We start from the raw sequence: 20,862 nt of genomic DNA, 5'->3' as shown, positions 1-20,862 counted from the left end.
CGAGCAGGGACACCGCCAGGATCTGGCAAGGACCATGTCTCCATGGTCAATTGCTGGCCTGGCGAGCCAGCTGGGAATCCCGAGAGAATGCCCCATCAGTCATCTCCGCGGACCCATCCTACCATCATCATACGCCACGCCCTTTGACCGCTATGGCCCAGAGGAATCCACACAGCGTTCCAGGCAGCGTTCCCCCAGCGACTTCAAAGAACACCACCCACTATTCAACAGCGGCAAAGAAGACTACTTCTCCGGTGGCCTCCATGCATATTCCATCTCACCCAGATACTGAAGTCACCAGGTTGGGCTCCCTATGAGTTTCGGGGGCCACCCCGCCTGGTGCACCGTCGAGCCACAACACCTTAGCACTCAGCAACTTTTCTAAGAGCTCCGCGGATCCCACTGGGCTTTTACACTGCCGGGGCTTCAAGCCACCTCAGCCCACCTACAGCTTGGCCTTCCAACTGGGCATCACCAGGTCATTGGACCTCATTTCTCCCTTGGCACAGAATTCTGCAGTTCCTGCTGACCTCGACCAGGAACGCTCCCTGGGCATTCTGCCTCCCCTAGCCCCGTTGGCCACCTCCTCCTCCATCTCACCCGCTACCTGGAAAGGCAAACGCAAACGCTCCCCCTTTTCATTGAGGTCTTTGAAACCCAAGAAGAGGCACCACTTCGATCATCATGAGCCTACATCTGAGCAGTGGATGTCAGCCTTCCTGGTCATTAATGAAACTCTGACTTCCATCGCCCCCTTCTGGCACAAGCCATGATGATACCGGACAGGGTTCCACACCTGAGTCACATCAACCAGGTGTTCCCCCATTGTAGCAGGCCACATCCCACGGGACTATGAATGGCTCGGAGCAGGACATGGCCCTGTCTCTGACCACTCAACCAGCATTTTCTTCCGAGGACTAAGTTGATTTCACCAGTGCTCTCACTCTATCTGATTGCTGCCTCTGTCTTCTTCAGCGGGACATGATTCAAGAGGACACCAGCCAAGGCTCATTCAAATGCCACATGGTTCAAATAGAATCTCCTGAATGATTTTTTTCTGAACTCCCGCTTGATCGCTCATGTGTGGAAATTTTCAAGTCCCTTGCCAAGGCCAAGCAATGACGTGGACTTCCAGACCAAGTGGTGGCATTTTATCATTTCCCGGCGGAAGATTTCAAGAATTTCCTGTCAGACCCTGACCTCCCCGACCTGGCCAAAGACGTAATCTCCACTGATTTGGGAAAACTGTCTGCTAAGGCGACCTTCCAGGATAAGAACAAGTCCTTGCTAGAATCCACGCTCCCAAAGCTCAACAAAGCTTCCCGCTTTGGTCTCCGGTGCACTGCCCTCGTACTCATTTAATTGGAGTACATCGCCCGTGCGTGCAAGGAAAATTCCCCAGTCTCCCCAGATTTTGCTGCCCTAACTCTTCGTGGCCTTGATAAAGGACTAAACAACACATTCGAACAGTTTATTTGAATATCCTATCTGGCGACTTCAACAAGAAGATCTTACCCCCTCGTTGCAGTGCATGTGCCCTACGAGGGAGTTAAGTCTCGCCTTCAACAACTGCCGCTTTTCGGGGAAGACCTTTTCGCTGGCAAGTTTGTTTACGTGCTGTAGACCGATGCTAAGCGAATTGATACAGCCAAGAAAATCCCCTCTGCAAGGTATCTCCTTCAACTTCGAAGCAACCTTGGCAACATATTTCCCGCCAAGTCAGGCCCATATCAAGCCAGACTTTCTTGATGTGTCGCTCTTTTCGTCGCTCTTTTCAACAATCGAGTCAACACTGGGCCTCAACCTGTATCACTCCCAGGGCAAGTCAGGCCTTCCAGCGCCATGGGAATTCGTCGTGTGCCACTTGTTCCTGCAGGGACGTCACAGATGATTGTTCTGTAGGCGACTGCTGTTTCCGAACCCATTGGCGGTCGCCTTCAACAGTTCACGTGGTTCTGGAGAAACATCACCTCGGACAGCTGGGTCCTCTTGACTCTCGCCCACGGATATTCTCTCAAGTTTACAAGCACCCCACTGTCCGAGGTGATACTACGGCCAACTCCTATTCCTCAAGGACCAAGGAACAAGGACCAACGCCTGGCACTGGAATCAGAGATAAATTCCCAGCCAGCTCGAAGTGGGGGTTGTTCCAACATTCTTCCTCGGACCCAAGAAGGGAACAGACAAATGGCATCCCATCATCAACTTAAAGTCATTGAACAAATTCATTCACCCCAAGACGTTTTGCTTGGAAACCATCTTGACAGTGATACAATCCCTACTGGTTCTGTCATGGGCCTCATCGATCGATCTTTGCTACACAATACCTTCATGTACCCATTCACGAGTGGGACCACAAGTTGCTCCAATTCGTATACGAAGGGAGAGCATACGAATTCCAGGCCCTCCCATTTGGCCTATCAACTTCGCAAAGAGTTTTCGCACGTGTTGCCAAGACCATCACGGTTTATCTAAGCCAGCTAGATGTCATGATTTTCCAGTACCTGGAAGACTGGTTGATGGGCTGATGATGCCAGTTGATGGGTTGTGGGCCGATCTCGAAACAAGGCAATAGTGGCAACCCGCTTCATTTGCAACCTCACTATCCATCTTGGCTTTCTCATCAATCAAGAAAAGTCGAACTTGATACCAACCTAGCTTCTGACGTATCTGAAGGCAATACTCAATCTCCGCAGGGGTTTAATCACTCCAACGGCGGACCGAGTCGTAGCAGTCACCACCCGCCCTCGCTTGGCTCCTTCTCCTTGGTTTAATGGCTAGTGTGATGGACCTGGTACCGTGGTGCATCAATCATCAAGGCGGTAAATGCTCCCCCGGCTGTGTGTCCTGACTTGGGAAATCTTCCATTGGGCAATGGATCACTCAATCAATGTGCAAGTGATCCACATTGCGGGGCCCGACAATTCCATTGCAGACGCTCCATCCCGCGACACGATTCGCCTGACAGAATGGACTCTTCATGCCAATATACAGTCGACTCTCAGTAATGTGAGCTCGGTAAGATGAGACTCTGGTTTAGACGAGCATATTTGCCAGTCTCAACTGAATTGTGCACATTCCTATGAGGGAAAGAATACGTAATACAAGCATTTTTTGTGCACCGGCTGAGTGCAAATCTATTGTTATCTGTCAATTGAGCACAAGCTTTTTTGAAGGCAACTTGTCAATCAGCCAGTCCATTCAATTTTGAAAGGTGCTTGTATAATTTATGCATATACGGTAGAACAGCGCTGCAGTTTTCCCCTACCGAATCAAGCATTTGCGGTTCCCGTACCCAACGTAGAAATTCTTTGTGTCGGCTTTCGTACCGCCTGAACACAAGCGAGTGCCGCCAAAGTGCTACGATGTTTAGGACAGTGGTGAACAAAAGAAATCTTTTGTTTGATCCCCCCCGCCCCCAAAATTTCCCCAAGACCAAAGTCCCCCCAGGAAACTAATAAAAATTGTGTTCAGTAACCGAACACCTGGCCCAAAAAAAGCCCACCCCCGTCAAAAAATCATTACCCGCTCCCCACCGTAACATGAAATTGTCGCCGCTTCCGATTCTTACATTTCTATAAATTCTCAATTTCAGAAAATCATTATTAAACCGTGGTTTTCAGTCCAAAAATGTTTAAGAAAATAACATCCAGAAGAAAAAAGTGCATCCCTGGCTAATAATTTTTCACCAAACCCACACGCCTTTCCAAATTAAAATCCGATATTCACCCTCTGCTGTCCATACCACCAATTGCTGGTTTAGTCCCATTTTATGTGCAACAAATGCAGCTCTGGTGTTGGTTACCAACTGAAATGTTAATGTACTTATGTTACGTGCATGCATGTGGATCTCATCAACGCGTCCGGGGGCGGTGACATGTGATATGGCATCGCTCCAAATCGACATGACTGGTGAAAATTCCACTTCCTCCGTTCTTACATTTTATAATTATTCTTTATGACAAGTCTTTATTCATTAAAATGTATCTCACTTTTATCAACGAACTCTTTAAAATCAAATTCATATAATAAAACGTATGTGCATTTAAACAAAAAGTTAGGCATACTTACACACATGTACGTTTTACCTGTCACGAATTGTCCATCCGGCACCGGGAGGTCCTCACCTAATGTGCTGGACATTGTCCAACAATCCTTCTGCTCGGCGGGACTTTCTGGCGATGCTGCGACCATGGCCGCACAGGTACGACAGTCGAATATGGCATTTCACTACGTGGTGTGACGAACATGCTGTGGCTCCAACGGACGCTCCTTTAAGTTTTATTTTGGACTTTTTCATGTACCTTTTCAATTATGACCTACAAGTCTCCACAATCTACAACTATAGGTTTGCCTTAGCCACCCTTCATCATCTCCTGTGTGTTATGTTTATTAAGTGCCCACACATACAGTGCTTAGTGATGTCATGGGATTTGAGCAAAGCTCTTAGGATACTCATTGATGTCCCCTTCAAACCTCTGTGTAACACCACCCTGCTGCATGCCAGTGTTAAGCTATCCTGGCTGTTGCCACTTCCAGGAGGGGTTCTAAACTTCGAGCCCTCTCCATTGCTGAGGGACACCTACGTTGGAAGCCTGAAGTTTGGTCTTTATTACCTCCAAATGCGTAAATTTGGTACTATTCCTCATGCATATTTTTGTGTTCATGACTATCACTTCATGTTGTAGCCAACCCTCCTCCTAGATCGGTGCCACTCTGCATATGTAGTGACTGTTGGGGTAGGTAGAGTGACTCCTCCCCCACATTGAGTGTGTGGATCAGGTCTACAAGGGAATACCTACCCAAACAGTCCTCTCCCGCCCGTCCTCCCCACTCTGGCTCCGACCCTTTGGTGCTGCTTTCGAAAAGACGGACAATCATGGCAGCAAAGCCGTTTTGCATTGTGGGAGGTCAGAGTGCTCTACATGTGATCGGATCTTTTCAGTGAATAGTAATATGCACATGGGAAATTTGCGTATGTAGTGACAGTTTGGGCAGGTATTCACTAGTAGACCCAAGCCACACACTTAATGTGGGGGGGGGAGGAATTTAATTGAATTCTATAAATTTATAGGATGTGCCTTGATTCTGCAGGTGAAATGTGTTTAACTTGGTGATCTGATACATGCATTGAGACCAAAAATCAGGCTGTCAACAATGTCTGCAGGCCAGTCACCTCTCCCACTTTGAAACTTGTGCCCCCACTTTGGGAAAGAAAAAATCTGGTGATAGTCTGCCTAGGTCATTATTTTAACCACAACCAAATCAATGGAGTGCCCCCTCCAGAAAAAATGAGGGCCCTCAAGTTCCCTCCTGCAAAAGGTACCCCAGTTGCATGCCATTGCTATGGACAAAGTGTTCCACAAATTTGAAAATCTGACAAAAAGTGACTGAAGAAAGGCCAAGGTTCTAGAATATTGATGGATATATTCAATGTTATTGTTGTGTATGAGAATACTAAGGTTGATGTAGCTCTCAGATTCAGTGCCATTTATTGTAAATACAGTTGGTTATGAACACAACTGCCAAAGAATTTAACCTACATGTATGTGTGAAGTGGGACAGCCAAACAGAACCAGCTTGGAACAACAAATTGAATATTCTGCTTTGGCTTCTGGCATTAAGCAAGTGATGTATTGGAAAACCAAAGCAGGGAGGAGTAAATTTACTTTGAATTCCTTCCAAAGATAGGAAGGAAAGCTCAAGTATCAAACATGGGCAGCATACTCAAGAATAGGTCTGACAAGAGTGATCTAATGTTTAATAAGAATATGAGAATCTTTATAGTTAACTAGTCTTCTGATAAAACCAGACATCCTAGTTTATTTATTTATTTATTCCATTTCTTTACCCATGGTATGCCCAAATAGTTACAAAACTGGTTTCCATCGGGGCCCTGCGATCATTACAAGTTAACAAATTAGTTAGAAACTCACGACGAAAAGTAACATTGACAAATACGACAAACATTAATATTTACAAATACTGACCACTACAATATCATGCACATGTGAACATTTAAATAAGGTATGAAATAAATACTGATCGTGGGATGGGCGAAAACCCCGCACAAAGCCCTATGGAAAAAAGAGCATGGGGAAATCCCCGATCTGGCTCCAGTGAACATTGGCAACCAAGTGTACAACTCCTTAGATCAGCATCTTAGACTACAATGGCACTGGTCATGACTTTCTGTAGTTCTGATTTGAATGTCCCTAAGGAGTCTATACTTCTGAGTTGCTCTGGCAAATTGTTTCATGTTTTTGCACCACTCACTGCAAAACTTTGAGCATAGCATTCTTTTTTGGCTAAAGGGACTTTAAGTGCCTTGTTCACTGAGTGTCTTATTTCACGAATCTGTGTGAATGGCACAAACAGATTTGTCATATACATAGGAGTCAATTTGTTTGGACATTTAAAAACAAGAACAGCCTTTTTAGATCTAGCTCTCTCTGAAAATTGTACCCAGTTCAGTGTAGCAAACATATTTGCTGAAGGGGTGAGAAAGATGAATTTGAGGGTTATCTGTGCAGCTCTTTTTAGACATTTGTTAAGAATGGTATCGTGGGATATGTATCTTCCTCCCCATACCGTGCAACAGTATTCTGAAGTTGGCATAACTAAGCTATTAAATGAAAAGTGTGTGCAGGCTTCTTTGTCCAACATAGTTCTGGATTCTGTTTAACATACCTAATTTAGATGAGACTGTTTTTCTTACATAATCAACATGTGGGCCCCAACTTAGTGTTTTGTCAATACTGACTCCCAAACATTTGCAAGATTTTCTTTGACAATTAGGCTATCAGCAATGTAGAGGTTCAATTCTGTATTGGCGGTTTTCTGCCTTGAGCTGAAAAGCATGCATTTGGTTTTGTTTGTAATAGTTCAAGTTTGTTTCTTGAGCAACAATGTAGAATTCTGTTAAACTATATTCAGATTCCTTTCTATTTCATTAATGTTGGAATAGCTACTCCTTAGAGTGGAGTCATCTGCATACACGTACAAGTTACAATTTGGTGGGATACAGGATGGCAGATCACTTGTGTACATAATGAATAAAAGTGGTCCTAATATGGAACCCCGTGGGACAGCAACTGTTAGTAGCAGAACCTTTGATATGTTACCCTCAATATTTACCGACTGACTATGATCGATTAGGTATGATTTAAACCAACCGATTAGTGAAGTAGACATGTTAAGCCTTTTCAATTTTTCCAGAAGAATTTCATGGTCAACACGATCAAAATGCTTTACTGAGATCTATAAATACACAACCTGTAACTTCTCCATGCTCCATAGCCTGGAAACACCTATTTGTCAAATCGTGTAGGGTGGTTTCAGTTGAGTGCGAGGGTCTAAATCCTGACTGGCAACTAGGAATGAGGTTATTTTCTTCAAGATAAGTGTATACTGACGAGTGCACCCACCTTTCCAAAATCATAGGGACATTTGGCAGTATAGAGATAATTGCTTACACTACATTTGTCTCCTCCCTTGTGAATTGGTGTCACCAGAGCATGTTTCCAGTCTTTAGGATATCTCCCACATGTGATAGAGAGGTTAAAGATATGTGTTAGACATTTGGTAATACATGGGGAAGCCATTTTGATCATTTTTACACTTATCCCATTCAAACCTGTAGACATTGATGATATTTGCTTTCGAACAAATTCTTCTGTAATGTGAGGTGTCACGCATTCATCGTCAAGGGAATCATAGCTAGGAGCATCAGCATTATCATCTTTTTCAGGCTCGTACAAGGGACCATTACCACTTTTGCATTTTACAATTGTATGAACGTATTTATTAATCAGCAATGTCAATAGGATCATCAATGGCTTCTCTATTCGGACAAAGGATGGAGTTTGGAACACTTTTCTGATTCTTCAGGAGAAACTCCTTTAGCTTTTCTATAACATACATAAATTGCTTTTGTTTTCTTCTATTGCTGACTTGAAGTATTCACTTTTCTTGTGACGTGTTTTCTTAGTCACCATGTTACGCAGTTTTTTGTAAGAATCCCAGTGTACATGTATTTGTGACCCTGTGCTTTTGGCGATTTTGTACATATGATCACATTGCCGCAAAAGTCAAAAAGTTTCCCCATCGAGCCAGTGTAAGGACGTACCCCAAATACATTTAGTTTTAATCGGTGCATGGAAATTGATAATGCTTGTAAATAGGGAATACCAAATAGACCATGCTCCATCGAAGTCATGACAATTCAAGGCATGTTGCCATGGTGCATTAAGGAGCTCTTCGTTTAGAGCATCATTGTCTATATCTTTAAAACACCGAAAAGTAATTGAACGACCTTTCATTTTTGGCGTTTTCCAATTATGTAAACTGTAAACAAGATAGTGGTCACTTATTATGACTGGTAAGACACTACAATCTTTCATGAGCTCTGGGTGGGAACTGAAAATGAGATCGATTGTGGTCTGAGTGGATTCAGTAACACGTGTTGGTTCGTGTATAAGTTGCAACATTTGAAACGAATTAAACAAGAAGTAATTGGGTTAGGGTTTACACTATCATTTTAGAAACATCACAATTGAAATCCCCAATTAAAATCATTTCTTTGTGTTCACAGGAGGCCTTATTGATAATGTCGACAAGTTTGTCTATAAAATCAACACAGCTTGAAGGTGGTCTATACACTGAACTGATGACTACAGGCTGTCTTTATTTACACTTGATTTCAACCTATACATGTATGGATTCGACATCATCTTTTCAAGACGGATGAAAGTCAAATTGTTTCAAATATACATACCCCACCACCTTGCCAGTTCCTGTCTTTTCTGACAATGGAATAATTGGGTAGAATGATCTCATTGTCGTTGATTGATCCATCACAGAATGTTTCATTTGAGCAGATGATGTCAAATGGATTTCTAGACATTAATATTTGAAGATGCTCAATTTTATTAATTATGCTTCTTACATTAAGATAAGCAAATGAGAACCCCTCAGAGTTTTGATTGTAGATAACACCGTCCCTTAGGTATAATGTGGTCCCTTGTTCTGTGAATTGAGCATCTATCTGACTGTCTGAAGATACCGGTTCCAATCCTGGTCTCGGTGATGTAGAGGCCTTATCTGAATCGTTGAGTGACGTGGTTGATTCAGATTGGTTGGATGCTGTTTCCGATGCGGGTACGGGTAGAACTGGTTTACTGTCCGGAAAACCGTTGAGTCAACTTGCTTCTTCAGAACATCAGAGTACTTTACTGAATCTCATTCCTTCAGGTTGTTTGAGCACCCCTTCCACCATCCCCAAAATTAGTAGCTCATGTGGACCTGAATGATGTACATGTAAGACGGGAAGCAAGAAAGTTGAGGCCAAAATGGCTACCAACAGCAGACTGTGAGGAATGCTGTAATTTTCAAAATATAAGCCACCCGGTGTATAAGCCATAGCATGCAAAAATTGGCAAATTAAGATTTAATGTCGGCGTAAAGCTGCAGCGCAGCACTGACGATCCAACCACAAAGGTTATTGCATGCTGAAGTGCCAGTACAGCATGTACTTATACGTCAGTGGTTCCACTGCATGGGCTGGCAAAAGTTATGCTGACAGGGATGTACAATAAAATCTTGATAACTCAAAGTCAGTTAAGTCAAAAGAACATTTTATCTCATAGGCCAACTTTTTCTCACCAAAGAATACACTGTTAAGTACAAAAATACTTCTGTAACTCGAAATGTCCACAACACTATACCCTGTTATCTTTGAAGTTAAGTGACTCCAATAAAAAAAATGGCAAATTGCATCAAAAATAGTAGGTATTGAGGACTGCCGCGAGACCTAGGTTTGAGTCATCACTGTTAAGCACGGAGCACACTCGTGTTTTTACTAAAAACCGCCAGTGTTGCATACATGCTGCATCGGCATGGTAGCACTCACACTGCATGCACCCAGATCCACGACAAATCCTGCTTTCAGGCTATCCTAACTGCTACCATGGACCCATTCATGGACAGTCTAATCGCTGACTCTTCCGATAACCATGTGACCTCAGAAAGTAATGTCATCAGAAAGCCCAAGTGAAAACAGACCCAAAATTCTGTGACGTGTCTCACTGTGCCAAACACGATCGGCAAAAAGGCAAGATTTGCTGCAAAACTGATTTGCACGAAAGCAAACGTACCATTTACGTGGCTGATTTTTATTTATCAGTAGAAAGAAACCTTTAGGTAACAGCAATAAAAAATTTCAGTAAAACGATTGTGTGCAACATTCACCACAAGAGTGAATAGAAAAAGTGGGAAAATAATCACTACAGTAGAGCAAGTAAAGTTTGGTATGATTAAGTACGCACTTCATGTATGTGTTTCGTGACTTCATGACTCAGGAACTTCCGTTTACACTCAAAATCCAGACAACTCAAATTTTTAAGTATTCTCCGAGGTTGACAAGTTATCAGATGTAAACAGCAGCCTGGGAAAATATGACTGTGCCTCCAGCAATTGGTGCACATGGTCTGGGCGCAGCTACAGTGACTGATTTTATCCTTCAAAGGTTGCTGTATAAGCCGCCCGGTGTATAAGCCGCAGGGACATTTTTCAGTGTGCTAACAATGTATAAGCTGTGGCTTATGTTCCAAAAATTACAGTATATTGATATTGGTCTGCTTAGTAACTTGCTATACCCATCTGAAGGCTTCAAACACAATTTGAGAATAGCTGAGGGCTTCAGTGTCACCATACTTGTGTATGGACTTCGTATGACTCCATCAATAGAAATGGCAAAATTTCTATGTTCATCACAAACTTAGAGATACAATCAGTGTGTCTTTGAGTGACAGAGCCATCATTGCAAAGCTGTGCTGAATTCCTAAAGCCTGGATGCATATACTCCTGACGTGTTTGGTCTCTATCTACCAGTGGATGCCTTTCATCAGTGAGGTCGGTAAAGTTTCACCTTCTGTTAGACAGTGACAGGGAGTCTTGCTTTCTTTACTTCAGAAAAAGCAGTCCCTAAGTTTAGCACCAGCTGTTAAGCCTTAATCCAAAAACTCATTTGCAAAAAGTGCCCAAATCCAAAGTTACTGTGGCCCTTCAGCAGCCTTGTAGGTGTGAGAAGTTTCTTCAGTCCAAAGTAGCTCATATTGAAAAACATGTGAAGGAAGAGGCTTTCAATGTAAATCATGAAATCCACGCAGAACTTACACATGTGAGCGATGTCAATGCTTATAATACTCTATGTAATACAGGGGTCCTCACATTCCCATGTGAATCAACACTCAGAGACTATACAAACTTTACTCACCCAAAGGCTGGCATCAATGGAAGCATTCTAGATGAGGGCAAGAGTGCCTGTAAAGGACTCCATCCACATCAGGGCTTTGTTGTTCTTCTGCATGATGAGATGACCTTGAAGAATGACCTTAATATTCGACTGTGTTAGTGGTGAAATGGTTGGATACGTTCATCCCAGCGAGTGGCAGATGACAGATGATCCATGCGACAATGTGGCCACCCATGTCCTTGCCTTTTACATTGTAGGAGTCTCATCACACTTAAAGATGAGCTTGGGATTTTTTCCCACCAAGACTGCCACAGGTGATGCACTCTTCACTCTATTATGAAAGGCCATTGCCTATCTGGAAATATCCTGTGATCTTAAGGTGATTATTGTAGGTTTTTAATTTGTACATTTACATGTGGGTCTCATTGTTGTATCGTTGTTGTCAATGAAAAATGAACAGATTCACTGAGAGATTGAAATATTGTATTCCATTTAAAAATAACGAATGAACTGTACCACTTCCAGGTCATCGCCAGCACCAGTGACAACGCTTCTCAGAATCAAAAGCTTTATTGCATGTACAACCAGGGCAAACCCTGCTTCAAGGCACCCAATATGTATGCCAAGGACCGGAGATATCTAGTTTTTTGTAATGTTCCTCATTTTGCGACTAATACTTGCAGAACCACTTTCAAAGGTTGGCAGAACAAACTTTGTAGATCTATCATAAATATAAAGCTAAAGACAAATGGCACTTTGTTTTAGTACCACCAAAACAAATTGCAGTTTTGAAGATTTTCGAAGGCCATTCAAAGCGACTTGCCAAGTTACTGTATTGTAATAACTAGACGGGCCCACTGTCATACCATTTTTCGGCACTCATCATGATTGGACATTGTGATTGCTCTCTGAAATATTTAACAGTGTTTTTTTCCTTCCTCGGGTAATTACTACTTCAGATAATTTCTTACTGAGAAGGGAAGTTCCTCCTCTCAAAGTCAGCATTTAGCAACTCCTTGAAGACACAAGAGCTTTTTATTTAAGCTGTCCACCTACATTTGATAACATCCATAATTAATGCCATGTTTTCCACTTGTTTTGCAAAGAAATTTTCCAAGGAGGTCTGTCGCCAAAGTGACGTAATCACACCCTTCATTTTGATGCAATGATTGATGAATGTCAAGGCTGTCCATAGTTTGGATTGAGCTAGCAAAAAGTGAGCATAGTGGTGAATTGGTTAAGACAGCTGCCTTGTAAAGGAGTATGTTGTAGGTTTGAATCCCAGCCTTGTACACGAAAGATTTTTTTGTCTTGGGGAACCCTGAGTGTTCAGTGCCAATAAAGTTGTTGCATAAAGGTTTTGTACATCAAAATGAATTAGCTTACTTTATCTTGCGATATCTCTCTTTATTAATCATATCTCCTTGAAATAGTTGGTATAGGAGCCATTCCTTTAATCATTGGTACTGATGCCAGAGTCCAGTAACCCAAATTTCATGATGACTTGACCTCATTACACATTTTGAATGTATCATAGAATTTTGTACATGTGTACCTGCAGAATATTTATGAAGAACTCTTCTCTGTTCTACATGTCTTCAGGAAACCACTGTCGTCAGTTATGCCACTTAAGGCTTTTGTAATAAGGAAATTAAGAAGGAAAAAGGTAGTATGCAGAATTTTCTAATAAAAACACAAATTTTATTTGACAAATTCATTAGAGACAACTTTAACTGAAATATAATTATAATAAATGAAGTTCTTGAAGAAAGTACAACGTACATGTGTTTATTTACATTTTGTGGTTTAGAATTTTTAGTGGATTTGGTAGAACGACAAACACGCTAACTGAAGGTACTCTTCAGAAGTGCTTGATTGCTCCTCCTCAGGCAAAGGTTCATCTAAGCAAGCCAGGAACTCATCATTAATCTCTGCCTGAAAATATATTGGGTTGATAGTTTGTATTTCCAAGCACCACTATAAGTAATCTTATGATAAGAAATATTATTAATGTTTACCTAACATCATCTCCCAGAAGTTTACAAGGCATCAAACTACATAAACAACTGTCAAAACTAAGACAGTAAACCAAAAAAAAATCTAGAACCTAGGCTCTGGTCGAATTTTGTGATGGTTGAGCTTACACAGTCACATCCCATATTTTGAATGTTGGACCTATGAATTAATATCAACTCCTTGAGTTACTACTGCCTACATGTCATGAATATTTAATGAGTATACAAATAAAACTTGATGAAAATGATGTATAGTTTGTTATTTCTAGTGTTTTGAAGATCAGTGTTTTATAATGCAAAATTTTCTACAAGGATTTGAATTTTTCTTCACCTTTCAATGAAGAATTAATTTGATGTGTTGTGGCTGCTTTTCTGTGTCTACTTTTTGCCCAGTCTTTTTATAATGTTGGATTATTACTTCATTGATTTGACACAAACTCAGGTACATCTTCTAGTTGTTCCAAGATCATACCGGTCCTGAGGTGACTGATCAGTCAGAATCGCTGCTCCTCAAGTGTATGGTCCAGCACATATGTATCTCATTTTATTTACAACGTTCTTGTATGATCTTGCTTGAAGAGTTAGCCTGTAAATTTTCTTGTGTTGCTGTTTGTAGCACTATAAGAAATTTTAGGTCGATATGTGTGCTTAATAGAAATTGTTTAATGTTATTATTTAACTCAAAAATTGGCATTGTAATTGAATCCAAAGTTGCTCATTCTCCAAACAAAATAGTAATCTGTAGTGATGGGGCATTTCGGAATGATTCATACATAAGAACATGTAAGTATCAGTGAAGCTCATTTGAGTGGTTTGTGAAGTGGTTCAGAAATTGCTAACAATTTCAAGCATTCCTCAATTTCATGGAGTCCTGTGGTGGTTTTAGTCTAGACGGTTTTGTTGCAATGACACACGTATAATAATGAATCCAAGGCACAAGATGAAGAGAAGCAAGTTTGTATCCAGCACTGAAGGTGTTGACTGCACGAAATACTGTCAATGTTTCACGTAGCCCAAACCCGTACACGTTAATGAATTGAACAGAGGTGTGATGTCAGGTGAAAGGTAACAGCAAGAGCGTCATAGACTCGGGACTCCATGTTAGTGTAACAATGGGAAACAGTTTAAGTCAGAGAATAGACTCGGAACTGTAGATTCATGCAAGAATGGGCTTGGCTTTGCCTTGCCCATTCTTAGCTCGAATCTAGTTAGTCATCCATTCTCCGTGACATAAAAATTTAAATGTTTCATCAAATGCACATTGACATGTTTTATGGGAATTGGAAAGAATACAAACGTGAATAAGTTTCCCTGTTTATTATTTTACATTGAAAGGGTGCTGAGGCTAATGAAAAGAGTCTTTGATGGAATTGTATTGGACCCAGATCAAGTCCTTGAATCTTAAAGCTTGAGTCCAAGTCCACCTAAAGTGGACTTGGTGCGGACCTGTACCCAAGTCTGAGTCCAGACTCAAGTCCTACAACACTGGCTACAGTGAAAGTTACAGTGAAAATCATTATACAAATATTGTGCAAATGACTCTCAGGAGTCAGTCATTATTATTTTTGTACTTCATTTTGCAATTTGGCTAATGTAATTTGCCTTTTTGAAATTGAAAACAGCACTTTTTTTGCTAAAAACACATTAATCCAAAAGCTGGGACTGGTTTATTGCAAAAAATCCGTGTATCAAGTGATTAAAATTTGTGCATGCATTTTGTTGCTTTATTTTAATTTCATAGACAAGTAGCCCACTCTTACAGTTTATTAGGAAATGAGAAAGCTAACATCTGATAGGCGTTTGGAAATAACAGTACATATTGGAAAAACCTAAGAATGATGTGTTAACGAATGCATACATTCTCTGTTAAATCCATGATTTAAATTCGCAACCTCTACTGTTCTAACATCAATGACTTTAACCTTTGACCTATGGGGTTCTAAATTGATTGGCTTCGGAAGAACACCAAGATCAACCATTATAGATGGAAGTTGCTCTCGTCGAGTTTTGGTCGGAAAACCATTTTTTCTGTTGTTTCATTTTGACGATCTTGACTATGGGGACACATTTGTTGTAGGAACAAACTTTTATTCATATATGTTATTTTGTACTGAATTTTCTAACAGAAGAAACTCTCCCTAAATGCAGGGTGACCAGACCACACAAGTGTGTAAACACTTTTAATTGTGGACTTACTATTGCACTCCAGTTGTTCATACGTACTTCAACGTTTTATGAAGACCTCCTCTTGGATTTGTACATGTTTTCAGTTGTATACCCTTATGAATAACAGTACCAACTTTCGTCTATTGATAAATGTCTACTGTTTGAATGTTTATAATTGCATGGAATTACAAGGAAAATGCAGTGTGGCAAAAGCATAAAAGATAACAGCCGATAGCCTGCGTCCTATACTTCAAACAGTGGAGTTTTATTTTAACATTTTAAGCTTGAGAGAAGTTGTATGTGCTAACACACTTTCAGAACTTTTCTCAGTGTGGTATATCTTATTCTCCCTAACCCACAGGTGAACTTCAATGAGCCCTTATCTATGCTGCAAAGATTGGCTGAAGACTTGGAATATGCTGGTATGCTACACTCAGCAGCTGAGTGTAAGACGACAGTAGAAGAAATGTGCTTTGTTGCCGGTTTCACCATTGGTGCCTATGCATCTACTGCAGTCCGCAACACAAAACCCTTCAATCCACTCCTAGGGGAGACCTATGAGTTTGACCGGTCAGACGATTTAGGTTGGAGAGCACTTTGTGAACAGGTAAGCACTAACAAAATAACAAAACTGGAACAGCCAATAATGAATTTGCCTCATGAAATAGAATACAGTAAATTCCCATTATAGCACTCTCAAGGGGACCTAACAGAATTGAGCGTTTTAACCCCACAGTGCTATAACCGACTTAATGGACGCGCAACATGTGCAATGTGCACATATACTTCTGTGTACATGTATGGATACATGACAAACTTGTACATGTATATACATGGATGTGAATTTTCAGAGTATATGCCTTGTATTCGTTTATCTCAACGTTTTCGTGTTACCGATAACAAAAAAAAACAACAAATATCTTCGAAAACCACCACAGGACCTCGTGCATGCTGCATCACGGCACAGGCACTGCATCTACACCCACTGCGACATCTTGTCTGCTACTGCATTTATGGACAGTCCAATTGCTGACTTTTCCCAATAACCATGTTTCATATGCTTTGATTTTCAAAGAATCTGATTTTCCAAGGTAAAGAGTGCTGTAACTGGAATCATTTCACATGCTTTAAATGGTCCTCGGGGCCGAAAATCATGAGCGTTCTATCGTGAAAAGCGTTATAAACGGGAGCGCTATAACCACATAAAAATGTACATAGTGAATGGGCATACAGTTGGGGAAATGAAAATAGAGCATTATATCGGTAAGAGCGTTACATCAGGGAGCGCTATAACCGCAATCTATTCTATTCAATTAGTTTTATGATTTTAACCATTGCACTTATGGCCATTCATTATCAACTTCCTGATTTTGATTGGGAATTGCTATTTTCTTTCTTAAAGCCATATTCCCATTAGATATTTTGGTTTGTACCACAGCTTTCCTGTCGAATGATTAAATCACAGTAGAACGCTGCTATAACAAACCTGATGGAGTATAACAATTTTCAGTCATGAATGCACACTCCCATTCCAAATTCTCACCCATTTTCAAATGTGCCACCACCTACCCCACAAATGTTTAGATATTACAATTTTGGGCAAGCAATTTAAATGCCAGAAATAAAGTTAGAAATAATAATGTTCAAATTCCCGCATGTTGTTAAATGTCTGTTTGTCTCCTTCCATGTTTTACCTTTTGGGTTGTCCTCACTAGAAGTACAATTGTGAAATGAATCAAGTTTTCCTTGGGTCATTGCTTAAAATTCACATGTTACACTGTTTCCTGTTGGTAAAATGGCTCTTTAATAAATGGGGCGGACCGGGAACCATTCTAATACATCAGCATTGGAAGTACATACTTGTCTAAAGTTGACAACAAAATGTCATACAAACATTTTTTTAAACGATTGAAAAGCTCAAAATATCACTGAAGATTTGTGCGGGCTACTTCTTCTGTCTATTTGCATATTTTTGAGGTCAAATCTCCGGGCTTTGTAACAATCATTAGGCAAGATTTTCCACACAAGAGTCGCCAGTGTTGCTTACACATACTCATTAGCTGCGTCTATACATGGACCACCTGTGGACCCACACTCTTTACATCCAATGTAATGTAGGTTACCCATGAACAATACGTATATAGACCGTGCCACAGGTTGGTCGTTGTTCCATCATCAGTGCAATTTTCCTCAACTTTGTGTCATTAAAATGTGTTCTAAATATGTGTCTTCTTTTAAACCAAATTTGTTATGTTCTGTAAAAGTGTACTGAAAATTTGGGAGCCAAGAGGGAGTTCAGTTAATACCCAATTGGCTCCGGTGGAAGAAGGTACTCAATAGACTTATTTTGCCACTTCTTTCTGTTGTCGCCACCGACTTTTATTTCCGGTTGTACACACATTTTTTTCTCCAATGAGTATTACAATGAAAATTGCCAGCTGGACTTAAGCTCTATCCTTCCACTTACAACTTACATCAGGTTGAACCAATTACAGTCCAAGATGATTACTAACAGAAGGAATAACCCAAATAGCCCAAATAGGTTAAACAACTTCCAAAGGAACAAAAAACAGCTATTCATGCTTATCTCCTGAATAATAAGGCAGCAAATCTGTCCAATAAACAGGTTAAATACTGTGGAAAATTACACGAAAGAACCCATACCACTGGATGGAATTATACAATCACAATAATTATGATTAAGTAAAGAATAACCAATACCCAATGACCAGGGGATATCACAGATGGCATGAAATGCCAACCCCACCTGCAGAAGAGTATCTGCAGGGCCATTATCCTGGTATGACCCTACCCCCACTTCCGCCCCTGCAAGATATGCAGAGGAAGACCCTGGAAAGAGGTCCTAAGACCTGAAAGTGAGGCATTATTTTTATTTTTATTAAATTTCTCACCAATCAAGTTCCTATTGCACGGAACTTGCTAATCCCCCCCCTTGTTTCTCACACCCGACTAATTTTGTATGTATGCGTAAATGAAATTATGTAGGCTGGCTACTTATCATCGGAAGAAGGGTAGGGGGAGGCATCTAGGTTAAGTGTAAAAAATGCCAGTGCATTGTGCAGATTTTCACAGATTGCCAGTTGTGGACAAGTGCAGACCATCTCACCAGTATACTGCGTGTTGGGTAGGGTTGATATTATGAAAATGGACAATAGCGTGTGCATTACCCAGTCTCTTTCCACCCTTTGTGCACAAACTTGTTCAATGCACTCAGACACTTTTCCCCCAGAACAACCTTAACAAGATGTCAGACCAAACGATTTGTGTGGTTGGCAGGAGATTTCGAATGTTTCTGAGCCCTTCCCCTATCCTTGAGCGAATATCCTTCAGTGGAGTAGTAAACAGATCATTTGTGCCCAAATAAATGATCAGGGTGTATGGGACTGGGTGGCTCTGCGTGTGGCGGTTGAGGGAGGGAATCGTGGCCGAGAGTCAGGCTCTATAAACACCCCACCATTTGAAACATCCAGAAGAAGCACAGTGTGGTTCCAACAGGCTTGCCCAGAACACTATGCTGTCCCCCACCACCCATGTGCGGGTTGTACCTGAGTGAAATACTAAACAAAGGAAAAAGGGGAGCAAGAACCTGGCAACAGTTGGCGGACAGGGAGGGGGGGAGAACTAGAGACATTGAATTATCAGATCTTGCTTCTTTTTTCTTCCTTTTTTTGGTTTGTTTAAATTTTTAGGTTACATTAATTACCACCTAGGAGAGTTCACATTGTTTGGCTGAATGTACATGTACATGTTTACTGCTGCCAATTTCCACCTGCCCAATGACTGAATATCTGGGACTGGAATGCCATTTAAGGCTGCAGAGGTGGCAGCACTTATGCGGAAACTGTGGCCACTATACCCCTGAGAAGGCACATCTAAGACATCAAGGCATTTTTTAGCATATGCCGGAACTGGTATGAACTTAAAGGGGAACCATCGGCTTGCACAAGCAGGGTATCCCCGAGGGGAGGCCGTATGCCTATATACAGTAAAATCTCTGGGGAATGGACCAAAAATTTGAGTTATCCGAAATTCGAGTTGAAGACAGGTCACGATTTCTTTTGAAGTTAAGTCATTATTACGATGTGTATCATAACATGTACCTATAGGCTGACTCAAAGTTACTGTAAAACGCCCTACGATGACTTTTGAAATGACATTGTGGTGATTTTATACTTTGGTGCCACAAGTTTTAGTTCATAGAAAGACATTTTTGCGGAGGATTTTTGTTGTCAGTCGGCTGATAAATAACACATTACATGTACCGTAAATCATTTAAACTGTGCACCTTTGTGTGGCAAATCTTTTTGCATTATGCATGTGTGACGCATTGTGGTAGTCCCATTTCTGATACCGCACCGCAGTGCCTTGCACATGCATACTTGGGCGGGGTTTCTCGATGAGTCAGACGACTTTTTTCATCACATGAGGGCGCACCTTTTTGCACTTCAATAAAATTTCATACAAACGAAAATGCTATTGGTGGTTTACACTTTCTGGAAGTATTTTGGCGGCGGTTTCTTTTGGACCTGGTACACAAAAACTTTGAAATAAACGAATCCGGCAACGTAAGCAGTTCGAGTTATGGATATGTTTTTGTACATTTAAGCCCATTCTTTTGGCGGGACTTAATTATTCTTTGAGTTAAGCGGAGTTTCGAGTTGACCGACTTTGAGTTATCAAGAGTTACTGTAGTGAACTATAGAACGCACAGGACAAAGTTGGGAGCATGATGTTGATGGAACCATAGCATCACTGAATTGCCCCGCTGGTCGGTTTTTGAATATCGAAGTCTGATGTTCATTATTGATTGGTCACACCCTTCAAACCAAATGTCATTGAGCTCTAATTTTTGGGAGTGGTCATCTTTTTTTACAGTTTTTTCCCCACACGGAAGAAGCCAAATAAGGCTAGTAAAAATGCCGAACGAAACAGGAATGTCTCGAGCTCAGATAACACGATAGAACCTATGGTGCGGCAAAGACTTCCCAACAAATCTGGTGTGATAGGATGCCTGCTAGCCTGACTGTGGTTGTTCCTACAGCAACCCTTCCTGAGCTTTTGAACTAAAAATTTCTGAGAAGAATCTTGCCACCCCTGTAACTTGTGCCCAATCCAATCGCTGACACATATGAGCTTATTGTGGAGGGGGCCAATCCCCTTATTGATAGATGTGCAATAAATGCCGCTACGTGTACACTGGGGGGTGGGCCAAGAGCATTGCAACCCTGCAGGATGTGCTTTGACGCCGGTGTGATCAAAAGATTTTCCTGGGCATTTTCAGACATGGCAAGAGACAGCAACGAAATCAATGTAAGGAAAATACCAACAAGCAAGCCTTGATGAGGAATTCAAAATCACTAGTAAGGGAGATCATGAGTGTAGGCAAGGCTGCAAGAAGGTTTTCAC

At 41.3% G+C, this 20,862-nt stretch overlaps 1 protein-coding gene across 1 annotated transcript in view; it reads left to right on the top strand.

Moving 5' to 3' along the window:
- LOC110987527 (oxysterol-binding protein 1-like) overlaps positions 1 to 20,862 on the top strand; it is a 172,475-nt gene that overhangs the window by 87,921 nt on the left and 63,692 nt on the right. The window contains exon 8 of the mRNA XM_087141460.1: positions 15,797 to 16,042. Within this exon, the coding sequence (XP_086997586.1) occupies positions 15,797 to 16,042 (246 nt within the window). The remainder of the gene's footprint in view (positions 1 to 15,796; positions 16,043 to 20,862) is intronic.

The sequence above is a fragment of the Acanthaster planci genome, linkage group LG09, assembly GCF_054643075.1.
Source record: "Acanthaster planci isolate LZ-2023a linkage group LG09, COTS_SCS, whole genome shotgun sequence".
In the NCBI taxonomy this organism is placed as follows: Eukaryota; Metazoa; Echinodermata; class Asteroidea; order Valvatida; family Acanthasteridae; genus Acanthaster; species Acanthaster planci.
Note: the sequence above shows the minus strand (reverse complement) of the source record. Positions and strands in the feature narration are given on the sequence as shown.